Source organism: Physeter macrocephalus, chromosome 18 (assembly GCF_002837175.3).
Source record: "Physeter macrocephalus isolate SW-GA chromosome 18, ASM283717v5, whole genome shotgun sequence".
Classification (NCBI taxonomy): domain Eukaryota; kingdom Metazoa; phylum Chordata; class Mammalia; order Artiodactyla; family Physeteridae; genus Physeter; species Physeter macrocephalus.
Window position 1 is genome coordinate 85,127,346 of NC_041231.1, and position 15,203 is coordinate 85,142,548.

The following is a 15,203-nucleotide window of genomic DNA, read 5'->3' on the forward strand; positions in this document are numbered from 1 at the left end:
ACTGTGACACAGGAGATTGCAAACTGACCCATCCCCAAAATCATTTTGGAAGTTTTTTTTTAATCGTTTTATTATTCTTTTTTAACAAACGGCCCCAGGGATAGGGGACCAGGGGAGGGGGGAGGAGGGGAAGCGAGGCCCCAGCCCTGCAACCCCTCCCCACCCGCCCCTTTCCCCCTTATATATTTATAATCTATATACAAGCCCCGGGGGGGTAGGGGGCAAAGGGCACTCCCTCAGCGGGGTGGGGGCAATCCAGCCTCCTTGTCCCCTCGGGACCCAGGCTCCTCTGCCCTCCGGGACGGCCCTTCTCGAGAAGGTGGCCCTGTCCGCTCCCAAGGCTTCGGCGTCCAGCGTAGGGCATCTGGTGGGGAGGCCTGGGGGATGGGTACATGTGGGAGAGTTAAGTCAAACAGGGAGGTCACGGATGAAAGGACAGGAACTCAGGTGGTGACTTTTAAATTATGACTTGAGACCACAGGGGTTTCTCCTTCACCTGCTGGTAGAGGTCGATGCGCTGGGTGCGGAAGACTCCGCTGTAGGTGGAAGGTGGGGCCTTGAGACGGGAGTTGAGGCCAGAGAAAGACCTGAAGGAGGAATGGCATTTGAGGCAACCTTAAGACCCCGCCCCTGGTCCCCAAAGAAAGTAAGTCCTTGGGGATGGATAGGCAGTCTGCATCCCCATTCCCTTCTCTTGCCTTCCAGCTGGAGGAGTACGTGATGACCCAGGTCCCCCAAGGTTGCTGTTCAGTTTTCGATAATCGTGGAACGGCTTTAGTTCTACTGGGTGCAGCTGAAGGACAAAAAATTCATGAGCATACTGCCTCTCAACCCTTTTATCTCGAGATCTAAATCCTTATCCCTAACTCTTGGGGTTCCCTAACACTTCAGTTCCTGTACCTTACCTCTGCTCGCCCCAAGCTAGGGCCGAAGGGCCTGGCAGGTGAAGGCAGCACCCGAGTAGCAGGAGCAGGTGGGGGCCGCACAGCCAGGCTGGGGGGCTGCAGAGCAGGGCCCACAGATAACAGAGAAAGGGGGGGTGGGGCAGGAGGCGGCGCTGGTGGCAGGGAGCCGAAGTTCACCACAGGCAGCTGAGAGTCCACCATGGGTAGAAGCATCTGTAATGAGAAACATGGGAGTGTGTGTTGGGGCAGGGAGGAATGTCAGAAAACCAGGGAGAGAGTCCAAGCAGGTAACAAAGAAGGCTAGAAGTTGGAGGAGAACAAAACAAAGGGGAACTGGGAAGATAAACGGTACCTGCTGGGCAGGGGCCCCTGAGGGGAGGAAGCCACTTTGGCCACCAGGTTGCAGAGGAGGAGAATAAAAATCTGAAGGGGATGGCAGATCCTGTCGCACCTGTTGGGGAACAGGGAGGAATAAGTCAACTCCCCCAAAAGCATTCTTCACCCCACCCCTAACTCCCTAAACCCAGCACACCCCCACCTCTTCTTACCTGAAGCAAGGGTGGGTCTGGCAAAGGGCTAGGGCAGAAAGCTGGAGAGTAGAGGAAGGAAGGTGGAGGATAGAGAACTCCTCCAGCTGGCAACTTCCCCAGCTCTGTTGCTTGCAGTGCGGAGAAATCCAGAAACTGGCCCTTGACAGCTACCCCAGAGAGCAGTGCTGAGGGTGGGACTGGGCCTGGGGGGAGGTACAGGGGCTGTGATCTGAAAAGAAATTGGGGGAAGGGGGAGGAAAGGCATCAGGAAGCCAGAGTCGTTTACTCCTTTAGTCTGAGCAGTACTGTTAAGTCCACTAGCCACCGGGTACCCTAGAAATGTATTCCCCTTCCCTCTTCCCCTGAAACACAGTTCCATTTCCTTCTGAGATCCACAGAGATCTAGTCTTACCTGTAAGGGTGCAATGAGGGTGTCCCAGGGCGGAAACCTCCATTGTTGGGATGTAGCTGAGAGTCTATGGCTCCCCCTGAAACCTGCAGGAGAGCAAGTATGGAATAGCTCCAGTTTTCCTGGTCAAGAAAAGCTCACCCACCCCACCCAATACAGCAAAATCAGGAAGAAAAATGAAATGACAAAAAAAAAAAAAAGTGTTAAAAACTACAAATTGGAAAGGTTTGATATTAGGAGACTACAGGCAGAAAGGGGTCTTGGGATAGGAGGTAGGACCTACCTGAGAACTGGGAGGCCCAGGGCTGCCATAGAAGACCTCAGGGTACAAGCGTTGGCCTGAGGAGCTGGTCTCTGGGCCACAGTGCCCAGAACCCAGGTTCTTGGATTGTGGCTCAGCTGAGGCAGAAGCACTGGGGAGCAGCTCCCAGTCTCGCGCTATGGGAATGGCCTGGGAAGGAGAAGCCTTGTCAAGGCGGCTATCTGGGCAACCTGTATGCCCAAGTCACTCCCAGACGCCTTCTCCAGAAGTCTAAGGTCTTTCCCCAAAACTTTACTCTCCCACTTACCTCAGTGACTGATACCGTTAGCTCCTTCTCTGCTTTTAAATTGTCTCCCACCACTAGGCACAAGTCCGAGTCCTGTGATCATGAGGCAGGAGAGATTGTCCCATGATTCAGACATGTGTCCTCCACATCCCACTTCTAGTCCACCTAACCCAAGACACACAGATCTAGCCTACACAGACCTTGTCATTGGTACCAAACTGGACCGGAGGACCAGGTCGATGGGATGGCCGGAGGGAGCCAGGCTCTGGGCCTCGGTCTGTACGCTGCAATCGTTCTGTGCCAATGGGCCCAGGGGGCAGAGGTTGCTCCCGGGGCAGCTCCTGGGTAGGGCAACACAGTGAAGTAGGGTTGGGGGAAGGAAAAGGAAGCCCCAATCAGCACACACAGGCAGAGAAAAGGGGAGACAAAGAAAAAGCCAAAGTCAAAGTCCCAGAAACATTCTTCTTATCCTTTCTTGGTCGTTTACCTTTCTGTCCCCATCGTGGGGGGCAGGTGGCCGTCTCCTAGGAGGTTCAGAGGGTTCAGAGCCAGGTGGACCCTCACCAGGAACAGCATTCAGGGGGGAGGGGCCTCCAGACCGCTTGGGGGGCCCCTCTGCTGCCCCCTTGAGTCCTCCATCAGGGGAACTTCGCTGGCTGCAGGGACCTGATGACACCTGAGAATCCCCACTCAGGTCCACCCCACTGTCAGACTGACTCATCTGAGAGGAGTGGAGAAGGAGTTAGGTCAGAGTAGAAAGCACCCCAATACCTGACTGTGGTACACACATAGACAAACTATAGAAAGTAGGCAGCTACATGATGCAACAGCCCCACACTCATCCCAGAATAGGTGGGGAAGTATGACCAGTGCTCAGTAAAATCCCAGCTCAGACACTCCTTCCCACCCTCACTTACCTCCGTGCCAGGCACATCCTCAAAAGGACTCAGGGGTTCCATCCAAGGCTCCATGGAGCCAGGCTGGTAACTCTTCCGGCTAGTGGCTGGGAGGAGCACCAACACAACAGGAGTGAGAGAAGATGGCTCTGCGGCCTGCCTCGCTCTCCAAGCCCTCTAACACAGTCCTTCCCCTGCTCAGCTCAACTCACCAGTATGTATATGATTCCAGAGGTGAGGGGTTAGGGCCTCTGTTCCTGCATCTCTGGACTCTCCCTGAGGGCCTGGGCCCTCGGGTTTGGGGCCCAAGAATCCAGAGCTATGAGAAGGTGGCAAAGATTCCTAAAGGTGAGAGAGGCCAGAAGCAAAACATGAATGAGGTGGGAACTGGGGAATGTAAGCACCTGGACAGGGTGCCCCACTTGTGGGGAAAAAGGGAGACGTGGGAGATAAACAGCGACTAACAATGAGAATTTGGGGTGAAAACACGATGTCAGAAATAGGAAAAAGAGTGAAGAAAACGTAAGTGAAAACATTTTAAAGTGACAGCAGTGAAACATCACCTCAAGCCCCATCCCTCACCTCCTGCAGCAGCTCCGGTTTTCTGGGAGGCCGCTCTCGCCGTTTGGGGGGGAAGGGATTAACCCCAGCAGAGTCCCGGGGAGTCCCGCTCACCCCCCTGACCATCGGCCCTGGCTCCTCCAAGTGGGGGTCTGGCGAAAACGGAAAATCCGTCAGCATGTCTTGCTATATCACTGAACCGAGCTTTTCCCTCTGTACTCCACCTCCCAACCCTTCCACCCTCAGTGCAGACACCCAGCATCAAGGCTCCCAGGCCAGATTCTTCCCCCTTCAGCACCTGGCCTTCTCTGGGGATGGAGACATTTGCACCCTCAGCCCCTCCAGCTTACCCGAATTGACATCATTGTTGTTGGCCCTCTGAGGGTCATACCGGGTTGGGGGCCGAGGGGAGGGGCCTTGGGGGGTTTGGGGAGGCCCAGGCTTGGGCCTTGGGTGGCCCCCTGGTGCAGCTGCACTTCCTTGGCGGCTGCTGAGCTGGGCCAGAGCCTGTTGGATGCCAGCAGGGTTGCTGTGGATAACTTGGTCCAGGCGGAAGACAGCAGAACTGCTGGGGGGTGGGGGAGGCAGAGGGAGCCCTGGGGGACGCTCCTCTGGAGGACGGCTGAAGAAAACAGAGCATCCGTTCCAGTACGCACAGAACTGTTACATCTTCCCTACAAGTCAAATCTCCTCTACCTCTCCACCTTCAACCGGTCCTCTGCGCTAAAACCCAGGCATTTCTGAGCACTTTCCCCCACCCCCACCCCCACCCCCACACCGTGCGGCTTGTAGGATTCTCGGCTCCCCAGCCAGGGATTGAACCCAGGCTCCAGCAGTGAAAGCTCAGAGTCCTAACCACTGGAGGACCAAGGAATTCCCCCTTTCTGAGCACTTCCAAGGAATTCTCCTCGTAAAGGTCTATCGAGGGGAAAGCAAGGAATATGGGTGTTCCCAACGCTGTCAACAGCTTTCCAGCTACTTTACCTAGACGTGGATAACCTAGCGCACCTAAGAGCTTACCCTGCGCCCTCCGATCTCACACTCCACAACACCCAACCACACCTTTCCCCCAGGTTTCCTCCCCTCCCCCAATTTTTTAACTCGAAGAATAAACTTAATCACCTGCCTGTACCCACCTTCGGTTCTTGGGAGAGGGCCAGCTCCTCTTGTCCCCTCGCCCTGGGCCAGTCCTCCCTCCAGGACCCCCGCCACCTCCTCCACTGCTGCCGCCACCACTGCCAGACTTGCTGCTTGGGCCTGGGCGCCGGTTCTGCCTTTCCATGCCTGGCCGCTGACTCGAAAAGCTCCGCTTGCTCAAATCTTTGGCTCTCTGGCTCAGCTCTCCACGGGACATGGCTGAAATGCCTGGTCCAGCTCCACCTCCACTACCCCCGGGAGTCCCCACAGCTTTGGGGATTAGCAGTGCTGCTGGCGGAGCCTCCTTGTCCCCCCGGCGCTCACTGGCAAAGTCACTGCTCTCTGAGGCAGTCTCCCATTCCTCATTGGCTTGGTCTGAGTTCTGGTTTGACAGATCGGGAGACTTAGCAGCTGCCCGGCGAGGTGGTGGGGGCACTGCTACTGTTGTGAGGGCCTCCTCCGGTCCAGGAGTGGAGACTGGAAGGGCAAGGGAAGAGGGCTTGCCCTCGGCCCCCCTGGCAGCGTTCTCCCGTTCCTGTTTCAGTCTCCGGAAACGAGGCGGTTTGTCCTGCTGCTGGGCCCTCCCATGTCGCCTCCTTCTGGGCCGCTCTCCGTCTTCCACACCCATGCCTACGTTGCCTCCACTGCTGCCTCCTCGGGTCATGGGGGACAGGGGCCCTGGGATTAGCTTCTCTTTCAAAGGCTCCTTACTTGGAGGCAAAGGACCTGTTGGAGGCTTCTTTGGAGCCAGAGACTTGGTTGGGGGGCTCCAGCCTGGGCAAATGGGGGGAGGGGGCCGCCCTCCCCCTCGACCCCGGCGTGATGGCACCCCTCTGGGAGTGAAGACTCGTCCACCTCGGGCAGTGGAAAAGCGGGCTGGGGCTGGTGAAGGGGGCGCACCTGATGGTGGGGGAGCAAGAGGGACCTGCGTAAGTACTCCTTCCTTGGGTGTAGGGGCTTCCTTGTCTGAGGGAGCCAGATCACTCTCATGGGTTTCGCTGCCTGTCTCTGAACCCCGCTGCCGGCGCCGCTTGGGGATTTCTTCATACTCTGAACCCTCACTCCTTGTCTCGCTGGCAGTGCGGCCTCGGGGAGCAGGAGGATGGTTTGGTCCCCCTGCCCCACCTCCACGCCCGTCATCTCCTCGGAATTCCCGGTAACTACGGAACTCTCGGCTTCGGGCTCCCCGCCCCCGTCCCCCATAGGTGCCCCGAAAACCCCTCCCTCTGGCAAAATACTCCCCTCGGCCCCGACCCCGGCAAGAGGTAGGACCCACTCTCTCATAGGAATAGTCCCTCCGAAGCCTTGGGGCAGGGGAAAGAGTCCCACTGGGTGGGGTCTCCTTGGGGCCACCTATCTTCCCCTTTGCCGTCTTCAACGGGTCTGGCTTTGGAACCTTGGGGGTTTCATCCCCCTGTTCGAGGGGCTTGGGGGGCAGATCTTCGACTTTTGCAGGTGGTGGGGGTTTCTTGATAGGCCCAGCGCGGCGGGGAGGGGCTCCTGGCTCCTCTGGAGGGATTCCACGACGACTGCTGCCTGGACGAGGGCCCCAGCGGGTCTCAGTGCGGCTCTCTCTGCGAGGTGGCGGGGGGCCTTGGCCTCCGATTCCACGGGCAGGCTTTCGACCTGCTTCTGGCCCGGTCAACTGTGGAGTCTCCTCCTTGGGGGTTTCCTTTTTGGGTGGTGGAGCTTGTATCTTGGCTGCCTCATCATTGCCTGGGGGCCAGGGGAGTGGACGGGGCCCTGGGGGAGCTGGCTCCTCCAGAGGGAAGCGAGGGATTGGGGGCCCAGGGGCTCCATTCTCAGGAAAGCCTGGATAACTGGCCAGATAGGGTGGTGGGGGAGGTACTGGAGGGGTCTCGCTCCTGAAGAGGGAGACAGAAAAGAATGGAAATTAAGTATCTTAAGACAAGGAAAAAGAACCAGATGGGGAAAGAGAAAACTTTATTATGACCCAGACACTCCTTTCACGTTTACCCCTATCACTTCACCGATAACCCAAAGTACCTTTTCTCCTAGCCTAGATATTTTCACTAGAAACCCACCCATTTCTCAGACTCACCTCATCCCCTTCTCATCCTCGTCAGCAGCCTGGCGCAGTGGTGAGGTAAGTGGGCGGGGGTCAGCAGGTGTGGTGGTGAAGACATCTCCTACCCAGGCCAACTTTGGATCCACTGGTGGGGTGCCGCGATCCCGTAAGAGGGGGGGTGCATGGCGCTCAAATGGCTCTGAGCTTGAGCCTCCACTGTCTGAGCGCTCCCGGGGAACTAGGCCTGAGGAAACAAAACAGTATGAGGAAAAACCACCCTTTTTTATGTTAAAAGTCCTCCAGCCCAAAAAGCATCTCCCCAGTTAATCCTCCATGTCAGCCCAGTCAATGTCGGCACCTCCATCTCCTGGGCCTTGCCCACGCTCCTGAAACAGTTATCCACTAAGCTTCCCTAGATGAATCCAATAAATCCCCCCACCCAGGTAAATCCCAGTTAAAGAAGGACCACTGTTTCATTTTTGCAACAAAGAGGTATCTCAGCAGTGCTAGGCTCCCCTCTTAATTGGTGGCCCTTCACCCCTGTGGCAGGATGCCGATACCCACTTCCCAGGACTAAGGGGTTCACCACCCCCTCCCTCTTCTATGGCCCCTTACCAGAGGGATGCACACCAGGAGGATAGAAGTCCAGAGGGGGCCGGCCCTGAAGGAGCCGGGGGTCCACATAAGGAGGAATCATCATCCAGCGGGGATCAAAGTTCATAGGGGGCATGGGTGGGGGCCGGCCCAGAGCACCCGGGTACAGGGCCTTGGGGGGTGGTGGCGGAGCCTGTGGAGCTGGCACAGCCCCCATGGTCACAGGCTGTGGTGGTGATGGGGGCACTGGGGCAGGTGGGGCGGAGCCCTGTTGATGTTGCTGCCACTGCTGCTGTTGCTGCTTCAAGAGCTGCTCCTGGGGAAGGACAAAAGGGGATGAGAGAGGCATCAAAGGCCCCAAACAAAAAAACGAACTAACAAAACAAAAAACAAAAACCCAAAAGTGCGACAAATACCTAGACTAAATGGAAACTAGGGTGACACAAAGAAAAGAGAACTGGTAGAGAGACCCAGAAAGTAACTCATGGATAGGATAAATGTTGAAACCAAGAAAAGCAGCCCTTAAGAGGGGAAGTAACTTAGTTTCACCTGCTGCTGCCGCTGGAAACGAGGAGGCAATGATTTCTGATACTTGGGGTAGCCCAAGCCTTGGCTGGGAGGCTGCCGGGTAGGACCAACCCCATCACCCTTGGGCTCCACCTTTGGGGCTGGGGGCGTGGCAGGAGAAGGAACCTCTTCTGGTGGTTCAGGACCCTCTTTTGAGGGCAGTTGGGGTTCCACTGCATTAAAGAAAAGACACTCATCAAAGTGGTCTAGTCCCCCAACAGATATTCCATGAACACCCTCATAATTTCAGCTCTCACCTCTAGCTCCCCCACTAAAGGTTAAGACCATCCCATTTAAAACCCATGAAAACACTTCATGGTCTCTCAAAAGCCAACGGTGGTGGCACTAACTTCCCATGAGATCATCAAAAGTAACAGACACCTTCTTCAGCCTTGCTCCACTCCAGGACTACGGGAAGTGGTTTTAGGTCACTACTTATTCAGGAATTCAAGTAACAAAACCTTTCCCCCTCGGACGTCCATACAAGCCAAAAGACCCTTTTCGCCCCTACCACTGATAGTCCAATAAACCAAACAACTGCCTTCTATTTCCTTTACTCACATCCTTACCACCTGCACCCTCAACCCCAAGCAGATAAGCGACCTGGCACCTGGTAGTACCCATCACCATCTCCATACCTGGGCTGGCTTCGAAGCTGCCACTGCTGGTGCTACTGGTGCTGCCACCACCACTCACCACGGTGGGAGCCAGAGCCACACCTGGAGTGGGGGTGGACTGGGCAGGAGGGGCCTGTGCCGGCTCTTCCGGTTCTTTTTCAGGTGTTGGGACTGGTGCCGGTGGAGGAGCTGGAGGTGCGGGGAGTTCTTTGGGGGCCGCAGGTGGTGGAGTGGGGGCAGGAGGGGCAGCAGGTGGTACAGCAGGTTCCGATTTGAGCCGCTTGTCAGGTGCCCCAAACTTCTCATCGAGTCGCTTGAGTTTCTCGGCACAGGCTGCCCTGCGCTCCTCCTGCATGCGCCGTTCCTCCTCCTCTCGCCGTCGCCGGGCTCGCTCCACAGCCAGGGAGATTTCAGACGAAGACTGCTTTCGCCGCTGCCGCCAAGCCTCATCCTCATCTTCGGGTGCTGGGGGCTTGCAGGGAGGGCCCCCGCGATCCTGTCAGTGGGCAGACCCAGCAGGGCCAGAGGTATCAGTCATTATGTTTCTTATGATCTCTTTCACAGACTGATCAACTGTCTCTAGCTGCAGGTGCAAAGACCAGGCCTTGGGATTGATGGCCTCTCAGGGTAGGGACAAACTCATCATCCTAGTCATTTCCTCTTTTTCAGAGACCCAAACACCCAGGTGTCCTTGTTTTTCCTAACTGGCATCCCAGTTTCTCTTTTCACCCAGACTCGCCTAACACCAACGATGTTCCAAACCTTTCCAGAGATGCTCCACAGCTCTACACTTCCTGCAGCCCATTTTCGGTCCTCCCTCCAGCTTCCTCTTATTACTACTGCTTCAATTACTCAGCTGAAACTAATCTCCCACAACTGACCCTCTCAACCCCTCATTGTAGACACTCACTGGGTAGTCCCCAGGGGGGCCCCAGTTCCCGGTGGGGCCCCGGTGAGGTGGGGGTGGGGGAGGCTTTGGGGCAGGAGGCCCCGGCTCTGTCTCTGGAGGCCGAGAGGTCTCTGCCCAGGCCGTCTTGGGAGGGGGTGGTTCGCTGCCAGGGGAGTTGCCCTTTTTGCCATCTGCTTCAGGGGGCCGTTCCTCACCAGCAGCTGACTGGGACTCCTTGCTGTGAGCAGACCAACAGTGGAATTAAAATCAGCTACAACCCAACTCCTTTAAGAGTATATTACCATGAGAGAAATGGAGCCCCCTCCTCTCCCCAGAGGGCCCGAACTCACTGGCCCTCAGCTCCCTCCTCATCGGAGTCTCGCCCGTCTTCCTCATCGCTAAACTTGAGCTTCTCAGTGTAGTCGACCTCCTCGTGGGCCCCTGAGGAGAACAGTGAAGAGTGGTAACCCAAGCATTCTGCTCTCCAATCTCATATTTTCGGGAATAGAGAAACTACGTGATAGGATGTACTACTGATGCCAACTGCCCTCCTCCCACTGACATCCAGATCCCCACCATAACTCTCATTCTCACTCCTCTTAGTTCTCTACCAGGACTTGGCTTTCCTCCACATATCTCCCCTACCTTTCAGTGTCTGCTTTTCTCCCACACAACCCGTTTTTTGTTTTTTTTTTAAGATTTTTTTTTTTTGATGTGGACCATTTTTAAAGTCTTTATTGAATTTGTTACAATATTGCTTCTGTTTTATGTTTTGGTTTTTGGCCGCGAGGCGTGTGGGATCTTAGCTCCCTGACCAGGGATCGAACCTGCACCCCCTGCATTGGAAGGTGAAGTCTTCACCACTGAACTACCAGAGAAGTCCTGTATAACCCGTTTTTTCCTCATCAGATTTTGCTTTTTAAAACTAAAATACTTGGGAATTCCCTGGCGGTCCAGTGGTTAGGACTCCACATTTTCACTGCCGAGGGCCTGAGTTCAATCCCTGGTAGGAGAATTAAGATCTCATAATTTTTTTAAGATTTTTTTTTTTTGATGTGGACCATTTTTAAAGTCTTTATTGAATTTGTTACAATATTGCTTCTGTTTTATGTTTTGGTTTTTGGCCGCGAGGCGTGTGGGATCTTAGCTCCCTGACCAGGGATCGAACCTGCACCCCCTGCATTGGAAGGTGAAGTCTTCACCACTGAACTACCAGAGAAGTCCTGTATAACCCGTTTTTTCCTCATCAGATTTTGCTTTTTAAAACTAAAATACTTGGGAATTCCCTGGCGGTCCAGTGGTTAGGACTCCACATTTTCACTGCCGAGGGCCTGAGTTCAATCCCTGGTAGGAGAATTAAGATCTCATAACCTGTGCAGTGCAGCCCAAAACCAAACCAAACCAAAAACCAAAACCAAAACAAAAAACCCCAAAACAAAACAAAAATACTTGGTCCTTAGTATCCACTCACCTGCCCAACCATCATCATTCTCCTGGTCCAACTGATCAAACTCTTTGAGATTATCTTCTTTAAGAATGGAAGGCCGACCCACAGGTTCTACAAGGCGCATTGGCGGCCCTGAACCTCGGGGGCCTGCCACACGGGGGAAACGGCTGTGTATGAAAAAGCAAACGGGAGAAGAGGTTAAAAGACGGCATGTTGTATAATCACATACAAGACTGAGCCTCCTGGCTAGAAAACCATCTCCTCCCCAACAGGCTTCCCCTGTCCCCAACCACAAACCCAGACCTAGATTACTCACCCGGGCCCATCAGGAGTAGGGTATCGGTAAGGCCCCTGGGGTCCATAGGGCGGAGGGAACGGGAGATATGGGGGATACATCTGCAAAAGGGCCCAATAGTAGCTGCTCAGAGGGACAGTCAAATAGCCTACCAGCTCCCTAAACCTATTATCCTCCCACCCTCACTATATGTCACACGCCCCTGCTTTCCATGTGTCCCGTCCAAAGACTAAGCCCTAATTCCTAACTCTCTAACTTCCAGCACAACCAATCCAAAACAAGATATCCAAACTCACGAAAGGCGGCATCATTCCGCGGTAGGGAGGGAACTGAGGTGGGCCTGCAGGCTGCAGCCCACCCCGGGGATCATGGCCGTGATGAAGTTTGGAGTCCGGGCCCTCCAGCTCATCAGGGCCACGCCCACCTCCGTCCCTCCAAGTTGTAGGATCTGTATTTTGGAAAAGGCAGAAAGTGAACATAGCTGGAAATGCTGGGGAGAAAGATGAATAAGCTAGCACCTAACTCTGAGATGGAATAAGGTAACATCCTGGCCAAAAGGTAACCACTCATTCACTCACTAATGGCGGCAACTCACTTTGAGGGCGGAGGCTTGGTCCGGGCCCAGACGACTGTTCGGCAGACTCCCTTTCCTTGGCAGCCTTGTCCTGGTCGCCAGCCGCCTGCAGGGTCGGAAATTCCTCTCGAGAGAATCGTGACAGTAGGCTTGATGCCCTTCCACCTGTTGGTGTTGAGGTGCAAAAGTAGCAGACACAAGTACATTTACTGAGGACGCACCATGAAAGTGGAAGGGTCTGATAGGTAGCAGATCCAGTTCTGCCTCCAAACTCACCCCCTACGTATTACGTGTTCATTCCCCAAGAAACAAGGTCAGTTTTGGGACATCCTCCTCACCTTCAGTTAATTCTGAGACAAACTTGCTCATGTGTGTCCCATGAAACTGAATATGGGATCCGAAATTTAGCCAAAGAGGAATGAAGAGGTACAGTGGAGGTACAGTGCAGGACTCCTGCCTACTATGGTGCTCAAAGAGACTTCCCCAAACAGCCCTGCACTCACCATCTCCATGTGCTCCATGGGTGACACTGGCTTGTGCCCAGGACTTTACCCCGCTTGGAACCGAAGGAGTGTTCTGGGGAAGCAGAGATAATAAATAGTGACGTGGATGAGAAGCTACAAGCCATTCTTGCCCCTGCCCCTTAAATAACATCCAGTTCTTCAGATACCTCGGGGGCTGCTGGGGGTCGTTTCGGTTGGTTGGAGGCAGGCGTCTGTGAAGCCGGCAGTGGCTGCGATTCCGGCGGCTGAGCGGCTGAGGCATCGGAACTGAGGGGATGGTAGGATGAGAAGGGTTAGAGTCTGAGACAGCTTCAGCTCCACTGCTTCTCCAACTGGTGGAGGACAGGAACTGAACCCAGGTCTACTCCCTACTTTTAACAAGTATTAGGGCAAAATACCATAAGCTCGTCACCCTGCATAGGCTGTCCTCTACTCTTCAAGCTTTCTTTACATCTGAAAGCTAAAGGTACTGTTCATTAGTCATCTAACAGGAGTCCTACAATAGGCAGGACAGGGTCTTCCCTGTTTGTCTCTGACTCTCATGTGGCCAGGCTAGACCAAGCCCCCATTCATCCTGAAGTTCAAAGTTAAAATACTCATAACTCTAAGTCCCCCAGGTCTCTGTCTACCTCTTGGGGTCGGACTGCTCCTGTTTGCTTGCCCATCCTGTTCCGTCTTTCGGCACTAGTGAGACGTTGGGGTCATTGCCTTTGTTCTCGGCTTTCAGGCTTGGAAGGTTGGCTGGGGGTGGCATACGCCGAGCGATGGCAACTTTCCCGAGACTCTGCAGGCCATGGCGAGGGGCAACTGGAGAAAAGGTGGAGAGAGAGTGAAAAATGCTTTATATAGGAGATCTGACAGCATCCCACCCTAGGTCCCATTTAGACATCCTCAACATCTTCTCTTAGATACCAAACTTCTCCTAGAAACCTTCCCTCCCTTTGCCCTAGGCAACCTCCGAAATTCTATCAGGAAGGAAGGCTGAGATGCTTTACATTCAATACTTCTATGTGGGATTGTTGCTCTTGAGCCTGCAGGGAGCAAGCTGGCCCCAGACTTCTCCAAGTCCACATTTCTTTGCCTCCGATTCTTACGTGTCCAAAGACGGGAAACCACAGACACGCCTTTGTAGGAGGTTACTGGTGTTCACCTAAAGCGCAACATCCCCATGGGACCCAAGATAAAATAAGAAAGTCTCCAGTGTTCCTCTAACCTTTGGATGTATGTACCATAGTTGTTTCCCTTCGAAGAATTCTGAAACATGTGCCCCATTCATGCCCAGCCTCCTATAATTAGGAACATCATTGCAGGACCCTCACCAGCGGGTTTCTGGATCTCTAAGGACTTGCCCTTATATGTATCAAACAGGTTGAGCGAGGAATACTTTTTTCCATCCTTCCCCTTGGCAGTCGGCCCCGAGCGATCGGACATTGCGCTGGAAGCTCATTGAGTACGTTGGGTCCTGCAGGCACCTCCCCCAAAACGTGCCGGAGCCTGTGGGCCAGATACCAAGTGTTTCAGTCTCTGCTCCATTTAGAGACTCCAACAGAAGCTTAGACTCGTAGGCTCCCTTTTATTCTCATCAGGAGCCCAGATATGTGGCCCTCTAGTGTCTCTTCCTCCAGCCTATTCAAATACCCGAGTCCCTTTAAGCAACCATTATCTACTTAGCTCCCCACGGAGCCCAAATGCCATGTTCCCTCTTTCCCCCAGACACCTCTTGCTAAGGAAACCCAAATAAAAATCCAGTATCTTCCTAATACACACTCTCCCCTTTGCACCAGTCTATATAAAGTGTAGCAGCCTCTTCATTATGCCCACAAGTAATAACCTCTCTCCACCAAAATCATTTCAGAGACCTACAATAAAAAAGGGCAAGTCCAAGCTCCAGAGAAAACCAGAAAGACGCATACAGCTCCATCATGTAAGGAACAGAGCTTTAGATCCTCTACTTATTAGATACCAGCTTCCTGTGCGCCAGGTTCTATTCCCAGCTGCCTCACTCCCATCCGGGGAGGTTTGCCGGAGTTTAAGGATTTTATGAGCTTGCTCAGCCAGACTGGGGGCTGGTGCCAGAGAATTCCTGAGGGAACAAATGGGGCTCTACATACTCCCAAGCTATAGAACCAAGTATTTGGGATAGCCTGTTTTTTCCTACACTTGCCCCCATCCCAGCTCCTGGAAAAATTTTTGTCTGCAGATGAAATACTGGTGGGCTCTAGTTTACCCTATGTATATATGAGAAAAACAAAGCATTATGGACCCACCTCAAGCATACCATGTAACCATGGGGCCGAGACCGGAACCAACTTCATTTTCCTACCCCCAGTAAAAACACCCATCGGCAGTCATTTCTTTCCCTAATACCCCTTGCTCCCCAAGCCAGCCAAACTCCCCAACATCGGTCAACTCCTGGGTGACAAGGCATTCATTTATAGAGAATGGTGTGAAGAAAAGAGATGGGAGTTGGTGAGACATCCAGACAGGACCAGGATGATAACCCAAATCAAGAACTTTAAGACAGGTTAGATGAGGATTGCTTTTAAGGTGTTTAAGGAGGCCAGTCAGTCTTTGAAATTAAATTTATGAAGGAAAAGGAGACAGAAGAATAGTGAAGAAACTAAAACTAATAAAAGATAATTAATATGAAAGCAGGTGAGAAATAATACACGTAAGCGGGAATGGTAGGAAAAGGATGCAGA

At 53.7% G+C, this 15,203-nt stretch overlaps 1 protein-coding gene and 1 non-coding gene across 6 annotated transcripts in view; both read right to left on the reverse strand.

Annotated features, from left to right (window-relative positions):
• Positions 1-73: 73 nt before the first annotated feature.
• PRRC2A (proline rich coiled-coil 2A) overlaps positions 74-15,203 on the reverse strand; it is a 15,928-nt gene continuing 798 nt past the window's right edge. Inside the window, exons 2-31 of one of the 5 annotated variants that reach the window (XM_028478695.2) lie at positions 13,851-13,995; positions 13,131-13,308; positions 12,669-12,768; positions 12,502-12,574; positions 12,020-12,163; positions 11,721-11,872; positions 11,446-11,525; positions 11,154-11,296; positions 10,033-10,123; positions 9,704-9,920; positions 8,815-9,289; positions 8,159-8,349; positions 7,631-7,925; positions 7,049-7,259; positions 4,986-6,851; positions 4,200-4,471; positions 3,871-4,001; positions 3,501-3,630; positions 3,310-3,395; positions 2,880-3,113; positions 2,593-2,733; positions 2,414-2,485; positions 2,128-2,295; positions 1,848-1,930; positions 1,454-1,664; positions 1,258-1,356; positions 906-1,118; positions 699-793; positions 497-587; positions 74-377 (exon numbers count right to left, since the gene is read on the reverse strand). In XM_028478695.2, the coding sequence (XP_028334496.1) occupies positions 237-377; positions 497-587; positions 699-793; positions 906-1,118; positions 1,258-1,356; positions 1,454-1,664; positions 1,848-1,930; positions 2,128-2,295; positions 2,414-2,485; positions 2,593-2,733; positions 2,880-3,113; positions 3,310-3,395; positions 3,501-3,630; positions 3,871-4,001; positions 4,200-4,471; positions 4,986-6,851; positions 7,049-7,259; positions 7,631-7,925; positions 8,159-8,349; positions 8,815-9,289; positions 9,704-9,920; positions 10,033-10,123; positions 11,154-11,296; positions 11,446-11,525; positions 11,721-11,872; positions 12,020-12,163; positions 12,502-12,574; positions 12,669-12,768; positions 13,131-13,308; positions 13,851-13,932 (6,465 nt within the window). In that variant the 5' untranslated portion in view covers positions 13,933-13,995 and the 3' untranslated portion in view covers positions 74-236. Of the gene's footprint in view, positions 378-496; positions 588-698; positions 794-905; positions 1,119-1,257; positions 1,357-1,453; positions 1,665-1,847; positions 1,931-2,127; positions 2,296-2,413; positions 2,486-2,592; positions 2,734-2,879; positions 3,114-3,309; positions 3,396-3,500; positions 3,631-3,870; positions 4,002-4,199; positions 4,472-4,985; positions 6,852-7,048; positions 7,260-7,630; positions 7,926-8,158; positions 8,350-8,814; positions 9,290-9,703; positions 9,921-10,032; positions 10,124-11,153; positions 11,297-11,445; positions 11,526-11,720; positions 11,873-12,019; positions 12,164-12,501; positions 12,575-12,668; positions 12,769-13,130; positions 13,309-13,714; positions 13,996-15,203 lie in introns of those variants that run through there. The other 4 variants (XM_055079486.1, XM_024121850.3, XM_007110152.3 and 1 more) reach the window with 4 other exon arrangements.
• LOC112064401 (small nucleolar RNA SNORA38) lies at positions 13,508-13,638 on the reverse strand. Its single transcript, XR_002891513.1, has one exon. It is a non-coding gene; the product is annotated as a small nucleolar RNA SNORA38 (small nucleolar RNA).